Here is a 27144-nt window from a genome sequence, read left to right as displayed (position 1 = left end):
TAAGCCATATTGATAACAATGCATTTCTAACATGTCTTTGAAACATATATCTTGTTCTTCCCATACCATAGGAAAGCATGCCAACTAATTGAAGGTCGTGCCCTTCTAAAGTTAATAGTCTTTTATGTCTCAAATTAATCCATTCTTTTACCCAAGTTAATACTGAGGTCTGGCAGTACAATTTCCAATCCAGCAGTCCAAAGCCCCCTTTTTTTGGAGTCTTGTAGCATTTTCAGATCTATTCTTGTTTTCTTTCCTAACCAAATACATCTTAGTATTATCTTATTTAATTCCTCAAAGTATTTTTCCCACTTTTATTGGGATTGTTTGAAATAAATATAATAGCCTTATTTTTTTAACTCTTTCCACAATATTGGTCTTTTGTTTAATTTTTATTCTTATCCTCTGGATAACAAAAAGCTAAGTATAATTGATTGAAGTAAATATATTTTCATTTTCCCTCAACTTTTAATGTTAATAAGCTTTCAACTCCCTAAAGCAGGTAATTGCAATGCTGCCCACTTTAAAGTGCCCAGTTTTTCGTAATAGAGCTGGGCATGCTTCAAAACTTGTTCTTTGAGCTTTGAGCTTCACTCAACAAGAGTACATTTTTCCATAATTAGTCATGTTTTTCTTCCATCTTTTACAAAAGCCTAAAAATGATGCCATTGTTTTCAGAAGTTGAGTAATTCAAGAAACTCTTAAAGCAAAACAACAGATGAAGTTGTTTTAATTAATAGCAGTGTTGTAGTGATTTCATAAGGCACAAAACAATACTTATGAATGCATGCACAATTCTAATATAAAATATTGGTACCCCTGTATTAAATTCATATTTTTATGACTGCTCCAGATGTAAATAAAGTGACAATCCTTTTATCTCTTTGGCCCTATAAAATAATGTGGTAATTTCCCACTTTTATACGTTCTACCTGTATATGACAAATTCACAAAATTACAATGAATATGAACACCTTGTCTCCAGCTGTACAAGTTGAGTGAAAACCAAAGGCTTTTCTCTCTAATTACAAATTCAGTACAGACTCCAATTATTTGTAAAGACATTTATATGTATAGCCCCTTTTTCGTTTCATTGTTTTCTGCAAGTACAAGATTTTCCCACATATATTTAATATTTATAGTAAAAATAAAAATAGCATGTAAACAAAACTCACAATAAAATTAGTTGTTCCAACAATAGATTAATAAAGAAGTACACCAGAGTAGAAGGAACACCTAGAATACCTGACCGATTATTGAAAAAATAGTTATGGGGAAATTAAAATTAAATTTCTAATCATCATTTGAAACTGCATTATTCTTTGTTAACATACAGGTGAAACTCGAGAAATTAGAATATCGTGCAAAAGTTCATTTATTTCAGTAATGCAACTTAAAAGGTGAACTTAATATATGAGATAGACTTACTACATGCAAAGCAAGATAGTTCAAGCCGTGATTTGTCATAATTGTGATGATTATGGCTTACAGCTCATGAAACCCCAAATCCACAATCTCAGAAAATTAGAATATTACATGCAATCAATAAAACAAGGATTGTACATAGAACAATATCGGACCTCTGAAAAGTATAAGCATGCATATGTATTCAGAACTTGGTTTGGGCCCCTTTTGCAGCAATTACTGCCTCAATGCGGCATGGCATGGAAGCTATCAGCCTGTGGCACTGCTGAGGTGTTATGGAAGACCGAGATGCTTCAATAGCAGCCTTCAGCTCTTCTGCATTGTTCGGTCTCATGTCTCTCATCTTTCTCTTGGCAATGCCCCATAGATTCTCTATGGGGTGCAGGTCAGACGGGTTTGCTGGCCAATCAAGCACAGTAATCCCACAGTCATTGAACCAGGTTTTGGTGCTTTTGGCAGTGTGGGCAGGTGCCAAGTGCTGCTGAAAAATAAAGTCAGCATCCCCATAAAGCTCATCTGTGGAAGGAAGCATGAAGTGCTCCAAAATCTCCTGGTAGATGGCTGTGTTGAACCTAGACTTAATGAAGCACAGTGGACCAACACCAGCAGATGACATGGCTCCCCAAATCAACACAGACTGTGGAAACTTCACACTGGACTTCAAGCATCTTGCAGTGTGTACCTCTCCATTCTTCCTCCAGACTCTGGGTCCTTGGTTTCCAAATGAGATGCAAAAAGTTGCTCTCATCAGAAAAGAGGACCTTGGACCACTGAGCAACAGACCAGTTCTGTTTTTCTTTAGCCCAGGTAAGACGCTTCTGACGTTGTTTGTTGTTCAGGAGTGGCTTGACAAGAGGAATACAACATTTGAAGCCCATGTCCAGGATCCGTCTGTGTGTGGTGGCTCTTGATGCACTGACTCCAGCCTCAGTCCACTCCTTGTGAAAGTCCACAACACTTTTAAATGGCCTTTCCCTTTTTTTTTTAAACAAATTTTATTAGTTTTACGAAACAATACACAAACAATCAAGGCATAATAACATAAAAGATCTTTTCTAAAAAAAACCAATAGAACATACAAAATAGTTCCAAATTGTAATATATATATTTACGTTATCTGTTCAACTTCGTATCTTATCCCAACTTCTCCTTTTCATTCTATTATCCAAATTATATTTCTTGCTAATTAGAATTTTATTGCCTTTCAAAAACAATACACAACCATACAAAACATAAAACATAAAAAACATAAAACATCTTTTTCTGAAAGCTGCTTGATTCCGGGTTAAAACTCTTCGCACAGACACAAAATCAAAAATCATATTTACTTTATATATCATTCCATATCTTATTACCATTTTCAATTTTCTATATAGCTTCTTCCCTCTTTTATCTTTCTTATTTTTATTTTATTTATCTTATCTCAATTCAATTCATAATACTTATCATTCTTTGTCTGTTCTATTTCCAGCTATCCATTCATGTTTTCTCTTTAAAGATACTTCTCCTGTACACTGATTGGAGTGACGCCTTTGACTCTTTCCCCTAACTTAATAATACTTAATATAACACTTAGTTTATATTGGGATTCTGTTTAGTACATTCTAAAATTACACAATAAATTTTATGAGAAAAACTAAAAAAATAAAAGCATATAAAACCACTATCAATACCATTAAAAAGCTAATCATATATATTGATACTCATTTATATCTTAAACATTTTACTCTAAATACACATATAAAAACACAATCTTATGTACCTTCCAGAATCCCTTTTTCAATTAGATTTACCCATTGTCTCTAAATAAGTTTTGTTTCTTTAAATCTTGCTTCCCACCATTAAGGCTTCTCATCCCCTCCTTTCTCTCTTGCTTATTTTTCTCCTTGCCCTTTTTACCCCTTTGTCTCTCCTCCTCCCTTTTCTTCTTCTGCTTACCCCCTTTCTGTTGTTTTCTAACCTTGTATCCACCTTTCATCTCATTTTTCTCTTTTTTGATTGTTTTTTCAAACCTTAAAATCCCCTTTTCTTTTCCTCTTTCTCCTCCTCCCAAAAGGAACCCATTGTTCATCAAAAATGGCTTCTTCTTCTTCTTTGTCCCAGTCATCCTGCTGCGTAGTCAATTTTTCATAAGTGCATACCGCCATTTCTAGAAATTGAAAAAGAGTGCCCAAAGTATCTTTTCCATCTTGTTCTTCTTTTTTATATTTTTGATATTCAATGTTTAGTTCATCCACAAGCAATGCCATTTTGAAGAGAAAAACTTTTTCCAAAACAACCACCCAAGTATTTTTAATCAAGAATAATTCCAAAAAGTTCCAAAGTCACCAAAAAATCCAAATAAACTATTTCTTTTAATACTTTTCTTTCTTTCTTGTATTTCTCTTTCTGGGGTTACTGTTTAATCAAAAAGTTCCAATTAAGATATATCTTTCTTTAAAGTTCTAGGCAATCTCCTCCTTTTTCAAATTCTGCTCCAATTTATTTTTTTTTCCTCTCCCTACCCACTTACAACAACAATTTTCCTTTAATTGTTCAGAAATCCATACCTCCAATACAGGTTTTCCGATTTCTTAAGTTGTTAAATCCAATGTCCAGGAATCCTTTATCCCTTGGCTTTATATGGGGTGGGAGAGTGAAGAAAAAAACAACTTTCCCTTGACAGCTTTCTCCGCTGCTTTCCAATCATCTTAGGAATACAATGTATCTTTCAGGCAATTCAGTTTCCAGGGTATTTAAAAGTTGTTATTCTCCCAGCTCAGCCAGCACTTTCACTTCTCCTGTTTCTTCTTTCTCCTTCTTCCTCCAGCACAATCTTATCCAGCTGCCGGCTTCTTTGTGGCGGCCATTGCTGACCGCCGCTCCACCACCTTGAGAAAGAAGGTTATGCCGGGTGGGGAGGGGGTCTGCGATACCCCCAAACCCCTCTCCGGATCCTCCCTATCTTCGGCTGCCTCTACGGGGCAGCCTTATCCTCCAGATCCGTCAGGATCGGAGGCACCAAGACGGCTAGCGCAACAGGGATCGCGCAGGATTGCGAATCCCCGCCGCCGCCGAAACCTGGCAAACCGGAAGTCCTAAATGGCCTTTTCCTGACAATCCTCTCCAGGCTGCGGTCATCCCTGCTGCTTGTGCACCTTTTTCTTCCACACTTTTCCCTTCCATATAACTTTCTATTAATGTGCTTTGATACAGCACTTTGGGAACATTCAACATCTTTTGCAATTACCTTTTGAGGCTTTCTCTCCTTATGGAGGGTGTCAATGATAGTTTTCTGCACAACTGTCAGGTCAGCAGTCTTTCCCATGATTGGGATTCCTACTGAACCAGACTGAGAGGCCATTTAAAGGCTCAGGAACCCTTTGCAGATGTTATGGCTTAATTAGCTGATTGGAGTGGGACACTTTGAGCCTAGAATATTGAACCTTTTCACAATATTCTAATTTTCTGAGATTGTGGATTTGGGGTTTTCATGAGCTGTAAGCCATAATCATCTCAATTATGACAAATCATGGCTTGAACTATCTTGCTTTGCATGTAATGAGTCTATCTCATATATTAGTTACACCTTTTAAGTTGTATTACTGAAATAAATGAACTTTTGCATGATATTCTAATTTTTCGAGTTTCACCTGTAGGAGGAAAATAATAGTAAGTGCTTTCATCTTCTGATATCAGAATAAATGCATATTTAAAAGACCTTAGTGAATCATGCTTAGAAATGTCCCATTCTTGACATTTCAAAATTAATAAGCAGATTTTCTGTGTTGTTTACCACTTCACAAATTTTCAGAAGGAATCAGTACATTATACACTCTTACAACAACTAAAATTAAAATATATGATTTATGTGAACTAGCTTTTCAAGTTGCGTACAGAGAATCCCTGGTTCATAAGTCATCTAACATGGAAGAAAAATAGTCGGTAAACCCCTTCAAGGCTATACTGATAACCAAGTTATCATTGTTGTATTCTAATTAAAGAATAGCTTACTGAGTATAAAGAGACCAAATTAGCCTAGAAGAAAAATGAAATGAAGGATAGAAAAGAGATAGGCAAAAACTGTTGGGATCACAAAGTAGAGGAAATAATACAAAATTGAAGAAGCTAAAATGCTCCAGGACTTCATAATTCAAAAAGACAAGCACTTGTCACATAATATCTCAGATTTAACAACTGTTGATAAGATAAACGGTCTGGATAGTGAGCAACTGCAGTAATGGAGACAACAGAATAAAAAAGAAAGAACTGGAGAAAATATCTACAGAACAATGGTGGCAAAAGAAAACAAATACAATAACAAAAGTGATAGGTACTTTGGGTGCAAATTCAAAATATCTGGAGTTTCATTTGAACACTACTGGAATTGATGAAATCATCACTAGTCAGTTGCAAAGGATCAGGGTTACAATATATATATTTTTGGGGTGAAAAAAATATAATCAGAGTAACAACCCTTAGGTACTTTATTTCTACAAGTAATCCTCGAATTACGACTTTAATAGAGTCTGTCATATATGAACTTTAAATGACTCTTGACAGAAACCTTTTTCATCTACCCAGCTCACCAAAATGGAAAGGCAGGCTATACTGTGGGTTCCATCTGCGAAGAAGGTTTACCAAATAGGACCGAGAAGAAGGGCTTTCTCCATATTTCTCTTCTCTAATTTCATTTCCTTGGAAATAAGTTGGCCCCCTCCTTGCTACTTTTCCAGAAAACCCTGAAGATATGGTTCTGTTAGCAGGCCTGGGGGACCCCAGACTGATTCAGAGATGGTCAATAGCTCCATATGATTGCATTTGTTACCACCATGAGGGAGGGGTTTCCCAAAGTTTTTATATTGTTGTTTTTTAATAATGTATTGTACTTGGAGTCATCATGTGCAAGTTGGGCTGCCATATAAATCTATTTAATAAACAAATAAGAGGATTATTCATTCACTATAGCATTTTGCTATAACGTGCCATATTATGGCTTGGAGATCCTCAGTCATCCAGGTTATGGTTGTCCCCGAGGAAAGGAAAAAGAAAACCTTGCCCTTTTGTAATAGGCAAAGTTCTTTCCTTTTGTGGATTCAAATTTCCCAGCTGGGAGAAATGCAAAATGATTTGGTCAGCTGCGTTGAAAGTCAGAATCAGTTTATTAATAGGAAGGCAAGTAAGAAATCTCACAGCGTTCCTAGGATTAATCGAATCTTGTGAGTAGAGAATCTCCTTTATACCCTTCAGATCCTTTGATTTTGTAAGTGTGAACCTTTGAAGTCTTTGATTTGTGTGTGTGTGATGAGTTCCTGTCTTTTGATATTGCGATCTCTTCCTGGGATCTTGGTAATTGTTTTACAGTAGCTGTTTGTTGCATTAGGTTGCAATATCCTGAGCTTCCTGTTATGCCTTTTGATTTGTTTTTCACAAGTTTTATAGCTTGCCATCTATTTGATTTCTATGGGAAAGGATCTTAGCTAGTTTGCAGGGCTCTTTTTCTCTGTATCTCATGCCTGTAATTTTCTCCTTCCTTTGTTGTGAAAAGTAAGCTGGCTCCAGCTATTTTAATAGCCCTACTTGACAAAGGGTGGGGGTTGATGGAGCTGACCCTGCTTGTGTTTTCACCTCTTCCCTTCTTCTAACGTTTTCCTAGAAGACGGGAATCAAAACTTCCAACATCCCATAGGTACTTTTTCAAGAGGCACCTTGAAAATGTTTTTCTTTTTTTTCTATCCACATTTTGGATAGAGAGGACTACTGGTTTGAAAGAGGGGTCAAAGAGTCCATCCATGTCAAAATTTAACAGCCCACTCTCAATAGAGGTGGGGGGGGATATAACATCTATTTCCAGTGTACAACACAGTTCTTTTAGCAATTCTAAGAAGACTCCACATCTATTTGCAGTACTCAGATGACCCTGAGAACACAGATAAACCTCCAAGTGGCCTCAATGACTCTAAAAGAATGCAAATGACCAACCTATGCTCTACAAGGAGCATAAATCTTTCCATTCTCTACCAATCAGTCAGATCTGAAGCTTTTTAAATGAAAAGCAAAATGTCTTCAAAGAAAAACAAGAAAGTCCAGTTGCCTCTTGAAAAAGCACCTTTGGGTGCCATTTTATGGTAACACCTGATCTGGTATATGTAATGTAGTTTTCCCCAGCTCTCTAAAATTAACACATTTCATATTGTAATATGCTTTTAGAAATATATTTAAAAAGCAAAAAAAAAAGCTTCGCCAGAGGATATTAGCAACTAAAACAAATAAATATGAATGATCATTTGCTTACAGTTGTAGGATATGAGATCACATTTAGAATAACAAGCCTCAAAAGATATGAGTTTATTCCATTTCTTTTCTGTTAGAACCTGCATCTGCAAAGTGCAACAGTCATATTAGACATTAGCAGCTAGTTATTAATAATACATATCAAGCTTACATATGTACTGTAGAGCTACCATCAGCATACATAAGTCATTTTTTCTGATTGAGCTGTCTGGCAAGTGCTGGGAGGGATGAAAACAGATGGGTCGCTTATCCCAAACTTGAGGTCAAAGAAACGAGTGGAGGTTGTCACACTATAGTTCTTGGTGTAGGTTTCCTGAACTGGATAACAGTCCTTGATTGTGTAAACTCCCACCCAATTTTCAACTGTAATGAAAGAAGCATAAATTCTTACTGATTTTAGAGAAAAGCATGATTTTGAGTTTTCAAAGTCAATTATAATAAGATAATAAAAAACAATTTCAGTTTTCTTGACCATAAATGAAGGATTAATGCAATCCTTAAAAACACTAACTGTAGGAATTGGTTTCAGTGCAATTACTCTGCAGTGATTGATTTCAGAGTTAACACAATAGTGGAAAGTTGGTATGAGCATCACTAAATAAGTACCAGCCACAAATACTAGTCTCTTTCAATCATTTTTTTAATGTTTTCAAGTCAGTGTTGATTCCTGGTAGTGTCTGGAAAAATCTCTGTAGTTTCCTTGGCAATTTTGGAAGTGATTTGCCATTGCCTCTTTGCTAAGGCTGAGAGAATGACTGGCCAAGGTCACCTAGTTAGCTTTAAGCCTAAAGAGGGACTAGAAGTCACCATCTTCTGGTTTCTAACCTGGTGCATTAAAACTACATCAAACTGACTCCCATTACAAACTTGAGTGTTTTATATATCCAGATCTGTTCAAAATCTACTGGCTAATGCTTTAATACTGAGACATTTATGCTTGAATATACGTAACAATGGGCTACTCAACTTTTTATAATTGGATAAGTATATTAGTAAATTTGGAGAATTTTTAAGAATAATTGTATTTTGGCCTGCATATTGTAAAATGGGGGACAGCATCTGGCAAGTCACGTTTCCCATCCTATGAATTAGGTTAACTAAACTCTAAACATTTTGCAAGTCTAGGAGAAACAATGTTATGTTTTGTAGGTGTCCTGCTAGCAGGTTATTTGTTTTTTAAACTGAAATCTAGGGATATATCCAAAATTAAGACTAGAAAATATTTTAAAATCCATATTTGAATTTGTCAATGCTTATAAGAAATGAGAACATAAAATATATTTAGCATATTTCTTGTATATTTTCTGATAATCACATAACAATGACAACAATATGAGGATGCTGTTCACATGGGGACAAATTATCTCAGTTAGGATTAGAAAATAATAATATATTTACATTTCCTAGCTGGCTTCCTGTCAGACCATTCCTGGACCATAATTTGATCATCTGGTCCCCCGATGTAGTACTGATCTTCATAAGTTGAGTTGTCAGGAATGTCATAAGGATCCCAAGGCTCACTCAAAGAAATCTTGGAACATAGCTTTGTCAGTTGTTCAATCTGATACATCACTGCATCCTTATAAAGATATATGTATTCAAAAAATCTGAAAAAGGAAATTTGGGGTAAGATATAATGTAATACAACTTAGGGGACATATTTAGTTACATTAGTTACATCTGTGGCCTCCTAATGAGAACAATGCTAAGGAAATTTGCCAGTTATAGTCAATAGATGCAAACAGGATTTAAATATTTCCTCACCACTTATTCTGGGGTTGACCAGAAATGAGTTGCAGATATTAAATTGCCAAGATAATGTTTTATTTGTTGAATACATACATCTTTAATCTATATAAGATTAAAAACATAACAATTATAACATTGTAATTTAAACATACTAGCCCATCTGCAGACTAATAAAACTGTCTGGAATTCTATGATCTCAGTTTCTGATATTTTGTATATCATGTGTATATCATTTTGCATATCATCATGACTGAATCAAAGAGGGTTTAATTGCAACTGAAAATATCCAATTATATTTTGCATTCTGGCCCTGTGCTTCATTGTTATATCAAATGAAAACTGAACATAAAATGATTCAACATGCAAAATTTGGAATTACTTTCATCTGTAGCTCTTTTGTGCCATGGTCAAGATGGAGTAAGAGAACATAGCCATTATTCTTTAAAAATATAGTTAGTCCTTGCCTTATGACCACAATTCAGTCCAACATTTCTGTTGTTAAGTGAAACATTTGTAAAGTGAGTTTTGCCACATTTAACGACTTTTCTTCCCACAGTTAAGTGAATCACTGAATTTTTTTTTAAAAAAATAGTTTATTAATTTTTACAATTAAAACCAGTCACAATACATACACAAATAAGCAAAAGAAAGGAAAAGAAGGAAAAGAGGAAAGGAAGAGAGGGAAAGAATTAGGAAAAGGAAAGAAAAAGAAAGGGGGAAGAGAGAAAGGAGGAGGTTACAAGGTTAAAAGTATTCTTATTTTAACAGTTTGCAAGATCTTCTTTTGTTTTCATAACCTTAACTTGTGTCATATAACCACACCTGTTTTTTTACTTATATCGCTACCTCATTGTTATGGGTTGATACTTTCCTTTTATGTCTTATGATATATAATTTATCTTTGGCCAATCCCATTATACCAACAATTCCAGCTATCGTAGTATAGTGAAGTGTCTTTGTTTTTTAGCGCCAAAGTCAATTTATCAATTTCTGTGCATTTTGAGATTTTTTCAATAATCATTTCTTCTGATGGAGTTTGATGTTGTTTCCAGTGTTGAGCGAAGGCTAATCTGGCCGCTGTTAAAATGTGTCTTGTTATGTATTTAGCTTTTTTGGAGATTTGCTTATCAAAAATCCCTAGTAGGAAGGTACTTGGTATGATAATGGGTAAATTAAAAGAATCTGGGGTATTAGCAGGCTTTAAGACTATAAATAATAATAAAAATGAGATGCTGTAATGGTCAAAAGTGTGAAAAACCATCATGTCACTTTTTAAAATCCTATTTAATTTCAAATAGCCACTAAATTAACTGTTGTAAGTCAAGGACTACCTGTAGTATTTGGTGTATTTCTAGGAAGTGTAGTTATTTTGTGGAACTTGGGAGTTAAAATTATTTGAAAAAATATATCTTCTTCAGTACATTCTGCAATGAATGGTTACTTTATTTTGCCATGGCCTTGTGATGCTCATTTTAATGATGCTGTGGAAAAGGCAAGGCTCTGCTGTGCATACACACTGTGGAATTATCAGATCTCTAAAAGTGATACTGCCATTGAATTGGGAGAAAGGGGGCCTTGAATTGATTCATTACTATTGCCTGTGACAACTGATATTTTATCACTTGTATCCTGGTGCTGAAGCGTCCTGAGATAATCTCACCTCTTGGGGAATGTGGTAGAGGGGAAGGCCACGTAACTTGTTTCACTTTGAAAGCCAGAGAAAGATGGCCATGGGAATGTATGCGTATCTGTTTCTCAGTGGCCAGTAGAATAACATCTTCACACCTGTGGATTGGCTGAATCCGCATCTGGCTAAAAGGAGGGGTTTCTAATGCTTTAATTCTGCTTGTCTTGCCTAAGGGTATTCAGACGTTGCTTTGAATGTATTGCTTTCACTTCTGCTTAATAAAAGATTCCTTTTGAAATACTTCAAGAGTCTTCACTTTCTTAAGGCAATTCTTACAGGAATGATATCCTGTAAGAACAGCATGTGACTGCTATGTACAATTTTGCCCAAAACTGCTATTTACTTCCAGGCTTTTGTCAAAACACCAGAGTGAACAATGGGTTCACTTAAAGACTAACACACTAGATACATAATTGCTTAATAACAGTAGCATTTGCTCAACAACTGCCACATTCATTTAACCACCACCACCAGCAAAAAGGTTGTAAAATGGAGAAGCCACGTGAAGACCCACTTTACAGTGGTTATTACTTACGACTGTAATTGGCAGACTCCATTAGTCCTAATTTGTAGACTATCTTATGTTACTAACCATATCTGTAACAACTATACATTCTTTGAGCAATTTCCATCTTGAAACTGAATGAGAAAGTCTGTTTATAAAGATAAATAAGGACAATCTATAGCAATTAATTTACTCTCATTATTTATTCATGAGACATTGGTCCACCTTGCTTTTCCAAGACTATAATCATCACTTAACACAGATTATTTTTCTGTGTGCTACATTTTTGTTTAGTTCTTTTAATGGAAAAGGAACGTTGTTATAGTTACCTGTGAACATCCTTTCTCGTTGGACTGCAAGAGAGTCTAGTGTGGCTAGAAACAGCACTCAAATTGATAGAAAAGATAGAGGCATATGGAAAAGTAGCTGGTTTGAAAATAAAGATAAAACGAAGATCTTGACAAAGAATATGTTAGTAAAACAAAAGGAAGAATTGGCGGCCGCTTTGAAGATCCAGGTCACAAATAAGGTTAAGTACTTGGGGATATATTTGACAGCAAAATGTAGTACACTTAAAGAGAATAACTATCTTAAACTCAAACAACAGATTGCGACAGATTTGGCAAAATGGGAAAATTTACAACTATCATTAATTGGGAGAATATCAACAATTAAGATGAATATATTACCTAGAATTTTATATCTGTTTCAGACAATTCCAATTAGGGTAGGGAAAGATTACTATGAAGATTTAAGTAGAATAATGTTGAAGTATATATGGCAGGGAAAGAAAGCGAGAATAAAATTAAAACTGTTGCAAGATGCTAGAATGAGAGGTGGATTTGGCCTGCCCAGCTGGGAGTTATATTATCAAGCAACAAACCTAATGTGGGTTAAGGAATGGATAACACTAAGAAATACTAGATTATTGACATTAGAAGGACATGATCTGTTGTTGGGGTGGCATGCCTTTCTATGGTACAAGGGAACTAAAACACAGGGGTATTTTAGAAGACATTATATACGTGAGGCTTTGTTATTAAACTGGGAGAAGACAAAAAAGCAATCCTATTTAAAAATTCCAGTCTGGTTATTGACTATTGAAGCTTTTTCTTATCTAATAACATTTAAAAAGGAACAAACAGTTAGATATGGTGAAACATTGAATAAAAATATTTAGGAAAAAAAAAAAAAATAGGGGGCGTGCATAAGCGCACCAACGTGCCTACCGTCCCTGTCCTATTGTTTCTCTTATTCTTTTATTTTTCTTATATGTAACCATTTCATGTATTCACAACTATGTATACATTTATACTTATTATCTTGTAAACAATTGGCAAATCAAATAAATAAATAAATAAATAAATAAATAAATAAATAAATAAATAAATAAATAAATAAAAGGGTGAACTTAAATCTATGCAAGAACTAGAAAAACAAGGGTATAAAGATGAATTGGTTTTCATATGTGCAAATACGTTCTAGATATGATAAAGATTTTAAAACAGAAGGTTTTTATGATAAATTGACTGACTTAGATAAAATTTGGACAGGTATTGATGAAAAGATAATTAAAAAATTATATGGACATTTATTGGAAATTAAGCTAGAAGAAGAACAAGTTAAAGAAACAATGATTGCTTGGGGGGGAAATTTTGGATATGGGATTGATTTAGAGAAATGGCAAAAACTGTGGTCTCAAAATTATAAAATGACAATGTCAACAGCATATAAAGAAATTTTGTATAAGATATTTTATAGGTGGCACTTACCCCCAACGAGAATAGCAAGAATGTTCAAGAACAAATCTGAAAAATGTTGGAAATGCCATCAGATACCCGGTTCATATTACCTTATGTGGTGGACATGTGCAGAAGCTAAAAGATATTGGACTAAAATCCACACATGGCTGGAAAAAATGACAAAGAAACATATAGATTTGAAACCAGAGATATTTTTATTGGGAATTTTACCTGAAATATACAGTAAGGAATTGAAATATTTGATTGTAAATGTATTAACAGCGGCTAGGATTGTATTTGTTAAAAATTGGAAAAATGAGAAAATACCAACGGAGGAAGTTATTAAGAAAATAATGGAATGTGCTGAAATGTGTAAATTGACTTTTGAAATTAGAGAACAAGAAGACAAACAATTCTATAAGATTTGGGATTTATTTTATCAATGGTTAGAAAATAAAATATGGTAACAAAATATGTAGAATTTTACAATATAAGGAGAATAGAACTATATAGAATATATAAAGATGTATTATTATATTATAATTATGGGATGGATTTGGGATGATAATATGAATTGTTATAAGATAAATCAATTTAAAAATATGGAATATCTTGCATAACTTGAATGAATAATAGTATAGTCAAATGATTGATTAACAATGATAACAAATGTATTTAGAAATATCTGTATGATAATATGAAAATATATACAAACAATTGTAAGTGAGGACTATGGAGAAGATGCACAAAAAATTTGTAACCACCGACACACTATATGTATGTAATTGGAAGATGGCTTTATGTTTTGATGTCTTGTTTGTGTATGTTTGTCCAAAAATAAAAAAATAAACTCTTTTATAAAAAATAAAAGAGAGAGTCTAGTGTGGGTAATCCTTGTCTACTCATCACATGACTGAGCCTGCCAAATCATTGATCTTGCCACCATTGCTAGGGATACCCCAGTTTTCGGCAAAGGATTCTTGACAGATGCTTTTGTGTTCTGAAAAATATTAAAACATCCTTCTCCCCTCTACTAGACCTCCTTAGGGTGGGCCTAGACTCTCTCACAGTCCAATGAGAAAGGACATTCACAGGTAACAATAGCAACATCCCTTCTCCATTAGACTGCTGCGAGAGACTAGTGTGGGACTTACCAAAGCCGGCATATCCTGGGAGTGTTAGGTCTGCTCCTGCTCCGCCTGCTCCAATACAACTCGCTGGAGCACCCACCTGCCAAAAGCCACAGACACAGACGGAAAGAGTCCTGATGATAATGACGGATAAATGGGGAAGGAGATGACCACGTGGCAGCCTGGTAAATCTCAATAGATGCTTGAGTAGCCCAAGCTGCTGTTATGGTTGCACTCCTTGTGGAGTGAGTGTTAGTCTACTGGGCACAGGGAGACCCTGAGTCTCATAAGCCGATGCTATGCAGGATCGAAACCTGCCCATAGTCGAAGGGGAAATCTTGTTTCCTAATGAAGCCGGTTGAAAGGAAACAAAGAGAAATTCCATCTTTCAGAACGAAGAAGTCCTTTTAACATAAATCTTCAATGCCCTGTGAATATTAAGAGAATGCAATTTCTTCTTCAGTTCATGAGTTGGGTTAGGACAAAAATCTGGTAATACCAGTTCCTGCGCTCTGTGGAACAAAGAGTTAACTTTTGGAACAAAACTGGGATCTAGTCTCAGAACCCCCTATTAGGTTAAAAGATGCAAAGATCTGTCCTAACAGAGAGCGCTGCTAGTTCCAAAACCCTTCTAGCCGATGTGATGGCCACCAAGGCGGCTACTTTAATAGTCATGAAACGCAAGCCAATAGTCCTTAGTGGCTCGAAGGGGTTCCTGTAAGAGTTTGCAGGACTTTGGACAAATCCCACGTAGGATACCTGTGGACAACCAGAGGATGTAGATTTGATGCCCCTCTGAGAAATCTGCAGACTAAAGGATAGTGAGCAATGGATTCCAATGACCCCATAGATAAGACAGAAGATAAAGTTGCTATCTGTCTGGGAAGACTATTAGACAACAGCCCCTTGTCCAACCCATCCTATAGAAATTCAAGAATGTCCCCAATAGAGGCCTCCATGGCCGAACGACTAGTCTTATTGCACCAAATGCAGAAGGTCCTCCGAGTTGCATCATAAATGTGGTGTCGCGACTATGCAACACACGTGTTTGCATCGAAGCCACAGCGACCTGAAGGATGGCATTCCTCTTCATCAGAATAAGCCCTGTATCATAATTATATGCGCGGTCTATGTAAAATGCTGTGAGGTGAAACTCTATGCATTAACCACGATTCATGATTGAGTTCATATGAATAATTATTAAAAATGGTAATCATGGGTAATAAGGGTAATCAGGGGTAATGAAGGGTAATGAAGGGAAATCATTATAAATATCGAGTCCTAGGAAACTTGGGTTAGATCCAACTTTATTTTGTTTGCTTAGCTATTATCTTGGACTCTTTGCGAAGGAAGGAATAAACAATAAGCTTTTGTGTTACAAAATACTGAAGCGAAGAGTATCTTATTTTCTTCCTGCATTTGTGCCAAAGAGTAGTTGAGATACGGTTGGTAGAAGCCTATATATATATCTATATCTATATCTAATCTATATCTATATATCTATATATCTATATCTATATATATATATATATCTATATATATATATATATATATATATATATATACATATATATATATATATATATATATATATATATATATATATATATATATATATATATATATATATATATATATATATATATATATATACATAGATATACATATATAGATATATATATAGATATACATCTATATATAGATGCCTATATAGTATCTATGACTGTTGTGGTTAGCCGGCAGCAGGAGCGGATGGGGAGGAGAGCGAGGACTCGGATGAGGGGTCGCGACCATCAGGGAGTGGACTGCTGCCTTCAGGGATTGTGGGAGGTGGCAGCAGTGATGGGGAGGTTCCTGAGGAGCCTGTGCCAAGTGCGCGTGAGTGCAGGATGATTTGTAGAAGAGAACAGCTGGAGCAGCACAGGCAACTCAGGAGTAAGGATGCAATGTTAATGGCCCCTCCCTCCAGGGAATATAAGCCTGGTTTCAAAAGGTTTTTGCATTTGCAGAAAGCAACAATGTTCTAAGGACTCAGCATTGTGTGTGGAGACTCCGGCTTATTTGAAGAATTCTGTCAAGGCTTTTCTTGTTGGACTAATTGGCTGCAAGCCATCTTTTATCTACAAAGAAGTTATTTGTAGATTAAAGCTGAGAAGGTTTGAGTTGCTGTGTTTGTTTGAGATTTTCTTGCTGATAACAGGGTTGGGTCAGAACAGTGACTAGCAGAGAAACTGTCCTTACTTAATGATCCCCACTCAATCTCCATATGGATAACTGAAGCCATTGGGGCTCTGGATGCAGCAGAGCTCCCTGGCTGAGAGAAATCTTGGATGGAGGAATCCTCCATGGGGGAGTCACCGATAGGTTCACCAGATCTGCGAACCAGGGACATCTGGGCCAATGAGGAGCCAGGAGTAAAACTTCCACCCTCTCTGTCAACAATTTTCTGATTACAAGCGGAATGAGAGGTAGTGGAGGAAAGGCATACATTAGACCTTTTGGCCACTGGCACCGAACAGCATTGATCTCCTCTGTCCCTGGTGTGTAGAACCTGGTGAAATACCTGGGGAGTTGAGCATTGAGCAAAAAGGTCTATGACTGGGGCTCTGAAAATCCTGGTGCGTCCTGATGTCAGATGCTGGGACTCGCTCCTGCAATTGTTTTGACCAGTGGAGCGACACCCATGTGAAAAAAGATGCCGTTGTAGAGGCACGGACCACCCAGGCCTAGGCCTGGTGGGACCTTTGCAGGATATTTTCTGAGCATTTATCCTCTCCCTTCAATGCATCCTCTGGTTCTGTGGGAGTCTCTGAGGAAGATGAGGAACTAACCACTGGTGGATCCACTGAGGGAAGCTGCAAAGCCTTGGCCAAAGCCAGACCCACATTGTAGAATTTTTTCTCTGAGGATGGGTTAAGGCCAGTGCCTGGAGAAGCGCATTGCTTTAGCACTACATCCAGGAATAGTCTAGGTGATGGTAAGACCTCTGCCTGGACAGTGGGCCGGAAGAATAAAGCCCTTGGGGCTGTCCTTGAGGGCTTGGCTCTACTAAGGTCTCATCTGGGACTAAATGGGCTGTATAATTGGCCTTATGTAACAAGGATTTGAATAGGAAGTATCAAATAAACCTGAAAATATAGGTGTTTCAAATGAAACATCCTCATCTTCTGAGCAGTTAGGACCCCTCATCTCACCTTCCTCCAGTCCCCAGGATCCGCTGCAATCTTTGCGCCGATCAACTGTTCCAAGCCAATCGTGCTTCTTTTTGCTTTAATTTTGAATTTTTGCTGAATTTGTTAGCTTTCTCTCTGAGAGAGCCTATTCAGAACACAGCTGTCTCGTGAGCAGACTGAGCAGAAAGCTAAGGTATCCATAGCAATGGTGGCAAGATCAATGATTTGGCAGGCTCAGTCACGTGACAAATAGACGAGGACTCTAGACTCTTGCAGCAGTCTAACGGAGAACATTCTATTCCAATAGCATGAAACATTCTGTGCCAGTTAGCATGAAAAGCAATCTTTATCATGTTTCTGTTCATTATATATATTTTCTTTTAGAACTCAAAATGTTTTTATCAGTGGCCTGTTTTCTTAATTTCTTGTTGGCAAGGATGCTAGCATTCCCTTATGCTTTTAAATCTTCATCTCGAGTCAATTCTTATTTATTTTATGTAATTATTTAGTTATATGCCAAATGATATACTGAAATTAGGGCCACATAGCTGTTTTCCACCAACTGTGTAGAAAGTTAGACAAACACTTCAGTGCTTAGCTGCATAATTGCCCCAACACTGATATATATTACCTTATATATGAAAAGGTTACTGCTAAGTAATACTCTCCCCCAAGTGGAATTTATTTAATAAAACTAACTTCTAGCCACTTTCTACAGAAGCGCAAACGTTAGCCTATTACTCTTGATTTTCCTTTTTATTACATTTTATTAATTTCATTGTATTTCCTTTAATTCTTTTAAAATCCAGTATCAATGTACTAAAATGTAGTATTAATTTTCTACCCCAGCTGTGAACTTGTGGATGATCCAAATTTTTTTTTAAAAAAAATGCACAGCCAGATGAGGGCTCTTCATCATCTTTGGACAGTTGAAACTGGATGGACAGACAGAAGATATATCATATTATCTCTGTAAAGAAGTGAGGGAAGATAGTCACACTGATACAAGTAAGATGGTGATTAAATCAATAAATGAAGTCATTCAGTAAAGGTTAATAGTTAAAATTCATTGCAAATGTCCTTAATAAAAACAGATGTTGCTTTCTTTGGATAGCTATCCTAAGGCAACATTCTGTGAATCTTGGCTGGACAAGTTCTTGTCTTTTCTGAATCAACTGAAGTCAAATGAGGTTAAGGAACCAGAAGAGAATAATCAAAATAGCCTTTTCAAACAGACAGAATTATAAGTAGTGCCAGATGTAGTCATACTTCAGAGCTGAGTCACTGTACATTATCGAAGTTTATCCTACAAATGGACTACATCAATATTATACAAGTGGACTTCTGCATACAGAACATGACTACTCCTTTCTCAACTGTAATGACTCCACTGGCAGATGCCATTCCATTAATTATTGGACATAATTGGAGGGAAAAAAACATTGCTCCTATAGTAAATATGATGAATGTGAAACCATCCAAAATTAATTAGTAAAAGTAAATCTCATAAATAAATAATAAGAATCAAGTAACTGTAATTAATTGCCTGTATGTCTTTCCCACATTTATTGATGGGACTTGTAATTCAGAGTCAGTCCCAAGATGGAAATTGCTCAAAGAAGGTACAGTTCGTACAAATATAGTTAAAAGCATATAGTTAGCTCTTGGGCTAATATTGTAATCAGTTAATAGAGATTATTTTTCTATGTGCTATATTTTTGTTTGATTTCTTTTTATCGGAAACATTTTTTGTAACTTAGCCTTAAATAAATAGTTGAAGAAAAAGTAACTTTTCACATATTGTGCCTTTTAAAAAGTTTAACCAAGGGTGAGTTTTACCGGTTCTGTCTACCTCTGTGGAACTGGTAGCTCTGAAGAGCAGCAGACATAGAACCAATTCTATGTCTGCTGATGTTTTTGCCCATCCGCCCACCCGGGTTCTTACCTGATCTTTATTTCCTGATTTTTCAACTTCAGCTGCCGAACGAGGCACAGCTGCAGTTAAAAAAACAAGAAAAGGCTGTTTCAAAGGCTGCTTCTCAGCACTTGCAGTGTGCTAATGACGATTTACAGGTGCACAGCTCACAGCGGGCAGGGAAGCTCGTAAATCCCGAACCGGTAGTTAACCCTGTCATATCCCACCCCTGAGTTTAACTATTTTAAATGTAATGTTGCTTCTTATCAGTTCAGAAGAAAAATGCAAGCATGCCATTTTCCCCATGTGGAAAAAGAAAAGACCTCTCAAATAGACTCTTCCTGCTACCAACACATCTCAATTCTCACATGCAAGGAACAACATATAGGTACACTTATATTATAAAAAAGCCACCTTTTTGTACATAACTTGATTTAATTCTGTGGACAGCATGTATGAGACAAAAATGCTCGTAATATAATTAAACTTGGAACTGAATGCCAAAAGCTCTAATTAACACAATAATTCAGAGTATTGTGTGTATGATTCTGTGTGTGTTTTGGATTCTTTACTTGATTGAATCCTGTGAGGCAAGGTCATCTATAGTCAGCAAGCCTTGCTACAAATTGGACTGAAATGTGAAAAGGCTATTACAGATGATTTTATACATTCTCATAACATACCGAAGGAGGCAGCTAGGACCCTGGGGGAGCCATGGATCACTATCCCTGTAAGGAGGAGGAAGAGGCAGAGAAAGAGGAACAGGAAGAGAGGATGCCATGCTGGGGTTTTTCTTTAGGCTGAGTAAGTTTCCACACAAGCCTTCAATTCCAAGTATATTTCTTACCAATGCAAAATCTCTGACTACCAAAAAGGATGAATTAAGGCTACAGACTGCAAAGACTAAATTCATCAAGAACTGCTGTGTTTTCTCACACACCTCCTTGTGAAACGAATATGAATTTCTCTTGGGCAGTTATGGCGTCTAGCATAACTTGTGCTGACCCTATACACCTCGTCAAATTCTTTGATTAGATCATCTTTTTCTTTCCCTAACCATTCAGCCAATAGTTCTGCCATTAATTGTTCTAGTTCTTCATTTTTCGCTTCTACCACATTTTGAAACCTTAAATATGCCGCTGCTTTATCCATTTCGAGGTGGACGAGGGAGTCTTCGGTTTCTCTAGTTACATTTCTAAATTCCTCCTCTATCCTTTCAAAGTTTGTCTCCATCCGTTCTGTCCTACTCTCTATTTCTCTTATCTTAACTTCATTTTTCTCCATAGCCTGTTGCAAGGACCCTATCTTATCCTCCACCTTAAGTAAATCTGCTTTCATTTCCACTTTAAGCTTTCCCATCTCATCTTTTAATTCGCTAATATCCGCTCTGGTTTCTATGTGATTCTTAATCATTATTTCTTGCATCTTGGATATTGCTTCTTGCAAGGATAGTAGGGTAGCTTGTATATTAACGTTAGAGACATTGGACTGTTTTTCCCCTATTAGAGATTCTTCAATGGTTTTTTGGATTGTTGGTGAAGCAGAAGTTAAAGTAGTTGTTAGGGTCGGGGTGGTCTTCTTTCCCGATTTCAAAGCCATAGTTGTCGTGGAGGTCATCTCTCTTAATATTTGTTTTTGTTGTTGCACTATATTGGATATATTGTCCCAGATCACCATTCAGTGTTTAACCCTAAAATAAAAATTCTATTCTAATACTTCAATCAAATATATAGATAGGCAGTCTGTACACCTATATTATAAAATGTTATCTAATAATATAATAATCTTTATAATTAATTTATATACTGAATATCAATATTAATCATCAATAATACATCAAATCCAACCCAGTTACTTCTTTAAGAATTAATCTTAAGTATTCTAAATAATCTAAATCAACACTATTTTTCACTCTTTGTTGTTACTATTTAAGACAATCAAATCAATTGTCACTGAAATCTATAAGGACAATATACCTTTTTTTCCCCCTCCTTTTGAGTAGGTAAATTTATCAGGCTTTTTAAGGGGTTAAGATAGGAAGGAGAAAGACTGGAACAATGGGGGAAGAGAAGAGGGAAAAGTTTACCTTGATTTGAGGCAGTCAATAAGCAAGGGGCTAGAGGTTCAAATTGTAAAAATAGTGCCCAAATGGTAATATTAAAGTATTACCAAATAGAAATTCCAACAAATAAAGAAATATGATAAGAGAAAAAATATAAAATAAACTTTATAGTCAGTCTTCAAGCTAAAGGTTTAAGTTTTGAGTTTCTTCCCAGCACTCCGGGGAGCGAATGGTATAATGTGCTGATTAATCGCAATAAGAAGTCAATCCTTCCCAGCCTTCTGTTGGTCTCTTCTTCCTTCTTCCTCTTCCTTCTTTCCCCTTCCCGGTTTTGAGTTCAATGTTCAAATCTCCTTCACCTATTATTCCCTCCAAAATCCAATAGTCATCTCTTCTTGGTCACTTAACAATCTGTCCTCCCAGCAGTGGGAGACTTTAATCAAGCTGATTTAAAAGCAGTACTCCCTAAATTCTATGTTAAGTGTGCTACTAGAGGAGCAAACATAGAGTATGTACCAACATCAAACATGACTATAAGGTTATACAATTACCACATTTGGGACAATCAGACCATATGTCACTGCTTTTGGGCACAGCATACATCCCTCTTAGGAGCTGGGCTTTGTCTATAATAAAGACAGTGAAATCTTGACCAGAAGATGCTTCCCAACAACTTCAGGATTGTTTTGAGAACACAAATTGGGACATCTTTTACCACCCTGACCTAGAGGAGCACATTGCAGTTGTTCTGTGCTATATCAAACACTGCACAGATACTATCACTGTGGATAAATGTATTAGGATCTATCCCAATCAGAAACCCTGGATGACCAAGGAAGTCCAGCGCCTCTTGCATGACAGAACCAAGGCCTTTAGGTCCGGTGATGGGACAAGATACAGTGTTGCCAGAGCTAATCTGAAGAAAGGTATTCGGAAGGCCAAGACTGATTATAAGAGGAAGATTGAGGATAATTTTTATAGCAATAACATGAGGCAGGTGTGGCAAGGGATTCAACAAATTACTAACTATCAACCAACCAATGTCATCCCTGCTGAAGGGATGCTTCATTGGCAGAGGAACGGAATCATTTATTTACTTGCTTTGAAGTGGAGACATCAGAGACAGATAAAATACAACCAGCCAATTGTAGCCCCCACCTCATTGTGAAGGAACAGGAGGTGAGGAGCATTCTGAGGACCCTAGAAAGGCTGCCGGTCCTGACGGTATCTCTGACCGAGTGTTTAAAGACTGTGCTGATCAGTTGGCTGGAGTCTTTACCAGGATCTTCAATCGGTCTTTATCCCAGTCCACTATTCCATCTTGGTTGAAGGCTTCTATCATTGTTCTGCTGCCAAAGAAGTTTCCTATCAATAATGATTACAGGCCAGTGACACTCACTCCTATCATCATGAAGTGCTTTGAAAAATCGGTCTGCCGACACATCATTTCTGGTCTTCTGCATACATTTACTAAACACCACTTTGCATACAGAAGAAATAGATCTACAGAGGACACTATAGCCATCACTCTTCACACTGCTCTGACTCATCTAGAACAGCGGTCGCCAACCGGTGAGGCGCGACCCACTGGTGGGCTATGAGAAAATTTTGGTGGGCTGCAGAGAAATCTGACCCCCAGAGCACCCCCCACAAAGCAATTAATCCAGGCTGCGCAGAAACACAAGGCTGCACCACCCACTTGGCCCGCAGGAACCCTCCCCGCCCACTCATTCCTCACCCGGTAAATTTGCCTGCTAAATTGCTATTTTTCCTTTTTCCAACCATCCTCTGTTCTGCTGTGCCGGGAGATTTAGATTAGCTAGGAAGCAGGAAATGTTTGGATTTTTTGCTTTCTGGCTAGTCTTTAGATCTTCGGCTCAGCATAGCAAAACCTCCCTTAGTACTGAAGGTTTGCTTGCAAGCAAATTCAGTGCAGATTCATGGCAAGCAAATTTGAGAGACTGAGCTAGCCGATGGCAGATAGATCACTGAATGATTCCGTGAACAACTCAACTCTGCCTGCTTTGCCTGATTTTGGGTATAAGTTGCTCTTTTTTATAAAAATTCAATATATAAATATTTATAATATTTACATACAAGCTATGCCCAGTCACATGACCACCAAGCCACATCCACAAATTAGGCACACCCACAAAACCGGTTAGTGGTCCCTAGGATCTAAAATTATGAGTTTGGTGGTTCCTGAGGTCCAAAAGGTTGGCGACCCCTGATCTAGAACAATGGGGAGGAGGGCTATGTGAGGATATTTTTTGTAGATTTTAGTTCTGCATTTAACACAATTCTTCCACATAGACTAGTGTCTAAACTTCTGGACCATGGACTTTCTTATTCAATCTGCCTTTGAATTATGGATTTCCTGTCTGGCTGCTCACAGAGGGTCAGATTAGGTAATCATACCTCTTCACACCTTATTCTTAACACTAGTACACCACAGGGTTGCATATTGAGTCCCTTACTCTATACACTTTATGTGCATGACTGCATTCTCACTCATGCTACTAATACTATTACTAAATTTGCAGATGATACAACTGTGGTGGGACTCATCTCCAGGGGGGATTAGTCTGCCTACCGAGATGAGGTGGACCAGTTGCTTTCGTGGTGTGGAGACAATAACTTGGTCCTCAACACCAATAAGATTAAGGTGCTTATAATGGAAAGAACAGATCAGACATCCAGCCCTTCCTTATCAATGGAGACCGAGTGGAGCAAGTGGCCATTTTAACTTTCTGGATGTTATCATAAAAGAGGACCTGACCTGGGGTGCTCACATTGCAGCTCTGGTCAAAAGGGCCCAGCAGAGATTATACTACCTGAGACTTCTCAGAAAACACAACTGAATGAAAAACTCCTGGTGACTTCTACCGCTGCACCATAGAGAGTATCTTAACTTACTGCACCTCTGTGTGGTTTGTCAATTGCACAGTGGTAGATAGGAAAGCACTCCAGAAGGTTAATATCATTGCCCAGAAGATCATTGGTTGCCCTCTCCCCTATTTGGAAGAGCTTTATAGCTCCCACTGCCTTAAGAAAGTTCAAAACATTCTCAAAGATCTATCTCATCCTGGACACCCTTTTTTTGAACTATTACCATCTGGCAGACGATACAGAATAATAAAAACAAGCACAAATAGGCTGAAAAACAGCTTCTATCCCAGGGCAGTAGCTCTTTTGAATTCTACTGTATAGTGCAGTATTGGTGGGGTGTTGAGGGTTTTCGGTTCAATGTGTGGAGTGTGAAGGATGCGAGTTTGTGTTTATTTTCATGGTCATGATGTGCACTGAAGATGGTGTTTGATTTCGTTGTGCAAGATGCAGTGACAATAAACAAAACGAAACTAAAAATTGTATTAATGTGTTAGATATAGTTAAAGGATATATTATTATTTTTTATTTTCTGTAAGTGAATTATTACTTTTTCATGCTTTAAAAGTTTATTTGCATGAGTAAAATATATTTAAAAAATTGAACATTAAGAATTGTTACAACTAATTATTCCCTATTGTTTACAAACATAAATGCTTTTTGAGCTAATAATTTTCCATTGTAAACTAGCATTAATGTTTCAGTTAATTAATCTCTAATTTGTGAGATGCTAGTCTCCAAATTAAATAAAAGTAATGCACAAATCTCTATAAAACATTCACAATAGGTTCCTACAACCAATTTTTTGTGTATCTAAATTTGTACCAAATGCATTGTATCATTTCTCCTCAGAATTATTGACATCTCTAATTTTGACAGAACTATTTCAGGGTTCTAATATCTACGGTACTAGAACTCAAAAAACTTGCCTCTTCGATTAGCTCTTGTCTTTAGAATAAAAACAATACTTTCAGATTATTAAAATCAGATTACTTGATACAGAACTGAATGAACTTGTTTAATTGCATCAAGAGCATTGTATCAAAAGCAGTCAGAATATCTAGATGAGATCTAAAGTGTATATTTAACCATGACATGATATTTTGCCTACAACTGTTTACTTGATAGATTAGCTAAAGTTTCTTTTTCAGAACAGTTTCTCTATTTTCCTGCAATTCAAATTCAATAGAAACCACCAGTATGTTTTGTCATTAAATTTTATCTTGATTTTCTCTTTTCAATCCAAAAGCCTAACATTACATATAATGTAGCTACATTTTGTGACACAGCAATGAAAGATGCAAACAAATTATAATAGCATTTATTCTTGTAACAAAAAACAAATACTAAGCCCAGAGTTACTCATGTCCTTAGAATTATAACTGAATAATAGAATTTCAGTTTTTAATTATCCTATATTGCTGTCATGCAATTTTATTGTCCAACTCTTTTATTGTTCTGGTCATTAAATGAAAACATTTGTGGTGATGACAAGGATCAATGTTGATATGTGTGCATACCATATTCTTATGCTCGTTCTTCACCATGCATTTTAATTTTAATTCATCTCTATTTGTTAACAGGTTATATCAAATAATATAAATCATTCCGTTTCTTCTAACACATTCATCTGCAAGCAGAGAAGCTACCTTGTAAGCTCAAGATTTTCTATTTAAAGAAAAACTGAATGACAACATCTACATTACAGAAGATTCCTGTTTTTAATGCTAGTTTTTACTTGCTTAATCTCCTCAGCTACAAGTTCAAATAAGGGTCTAGTGTTTTGCAACCAGATATAAAAAGTAAGGTGAAAATTCAGTAAAAAAAAAAATTCAATTTACCACAACAGCTTTGTCTGCTATAATATACTCTTTTCCATATCTATGAAAAGAACAGACAACTTGCCCACCTTGATACCTGTCTGTCTGTCTTTTTTTATTTTTTGAAAGCTTGGAATGGAATGTTATGAAGCCAAAATTATAACATGCACATATACTGTACAAGCAAGCATGAGAGCGGTGAAAAAAGATGACTGCTGGAGAGTTTAGGGGAATGTAGGTCTTGGTTTCAGTTTAGCTCAGTTTAGTTTTTAAAATCTTAATCTATGTAGGTGTCTTCTGCAACAAAAAGAGCCCGAGTGGTTAGACCCTGTTGGTTTAATCCAGAATGCCAGCAGCTGAAAAAGAAATTGAAGGCAGCCATGAGGCTTGCACAGAGGAATCCTACTGCTCATATATAAGCTGAGAATGTTGCACACAAGAAAATATAAAAAAATTATAAAATTAAAGAAAAAAAGTTCCGCCACCTTAATTTGGGCAGAACTTGAACTGCCTGCTAAAATCATAACCTAGCAATATTCTGGCATTCAGTAGCAGGAGTTCTAAAGGAATATAGATTTGCATTTAATATACCAATCTTTGCTGAAGAATGGGAGAACTACTATCAAAATCTACTTGCCTCTACCGAATATGTAGAGAAACTGCCTCTAAGCCAGGGGTTGGCAATGTGGGGCTCCAGAGCCACATGAGGCTCTTTGGGCACTCTCCTGTGGCTCCCTGTCACATGATCCCACCACTAGCTGGCCCTGCCCCTCACCC

The 27144-nt window shown here is 36.6% G+C and overlaps 1 protein-coding gene across 2 annotated transcripts in view; it reads right to left on the bottom strand.

Moving 5' to 3' along the window:
• Window positions 1-27144, bottom strand: part of EPDR1 (ependymin related 1) — a 38296-nt gene that overhangs the window by 3718 nt on the left and 7434 nt on the right. The window contains exons 2-3 of one of the 2 annotated variants that reach the window (XM_087947229.1): window positions 9097-9305; window positions 7850-8061 (exon numbers count right to left, since the gene is read on the bottom strand). In XM_087947229.1, coding sequence (XP_087803355.1) covers window positions 7871-8061; window positions 9097-9305 — 400 coding nt within the window. In that variant the 3' untranslated portion in view covers window positions 7850-7870. Of the gene's footprint in view, window positions 1-7733; window positions 8062-9096; window positions 9306-27144 lie in introns of those variants that run through there. The other variant, XM_026674845.2, reaches the window with a different exon arrangement.

This window comes from Notechis scutatus, chromosome Z (assembly GCF_049901735.1).
Source record: "Notechis scutatus isolate UNSWTSFEM ecotype Mainland chromosome Z, rNotScu1.2, whole genome shotgun sequence".
In the NCBI taxonomy this organism is placed as follows: Eukaryota; Metazoa; Chordata; class Lepidosauria; order Squamata; family Elapidae; genus Notechis; species Notechis scutatus.
Note: the sequence above shows the minus strand (reverse complement) of the source record. Positions and strands in the feature narration are given on the sequence as shown.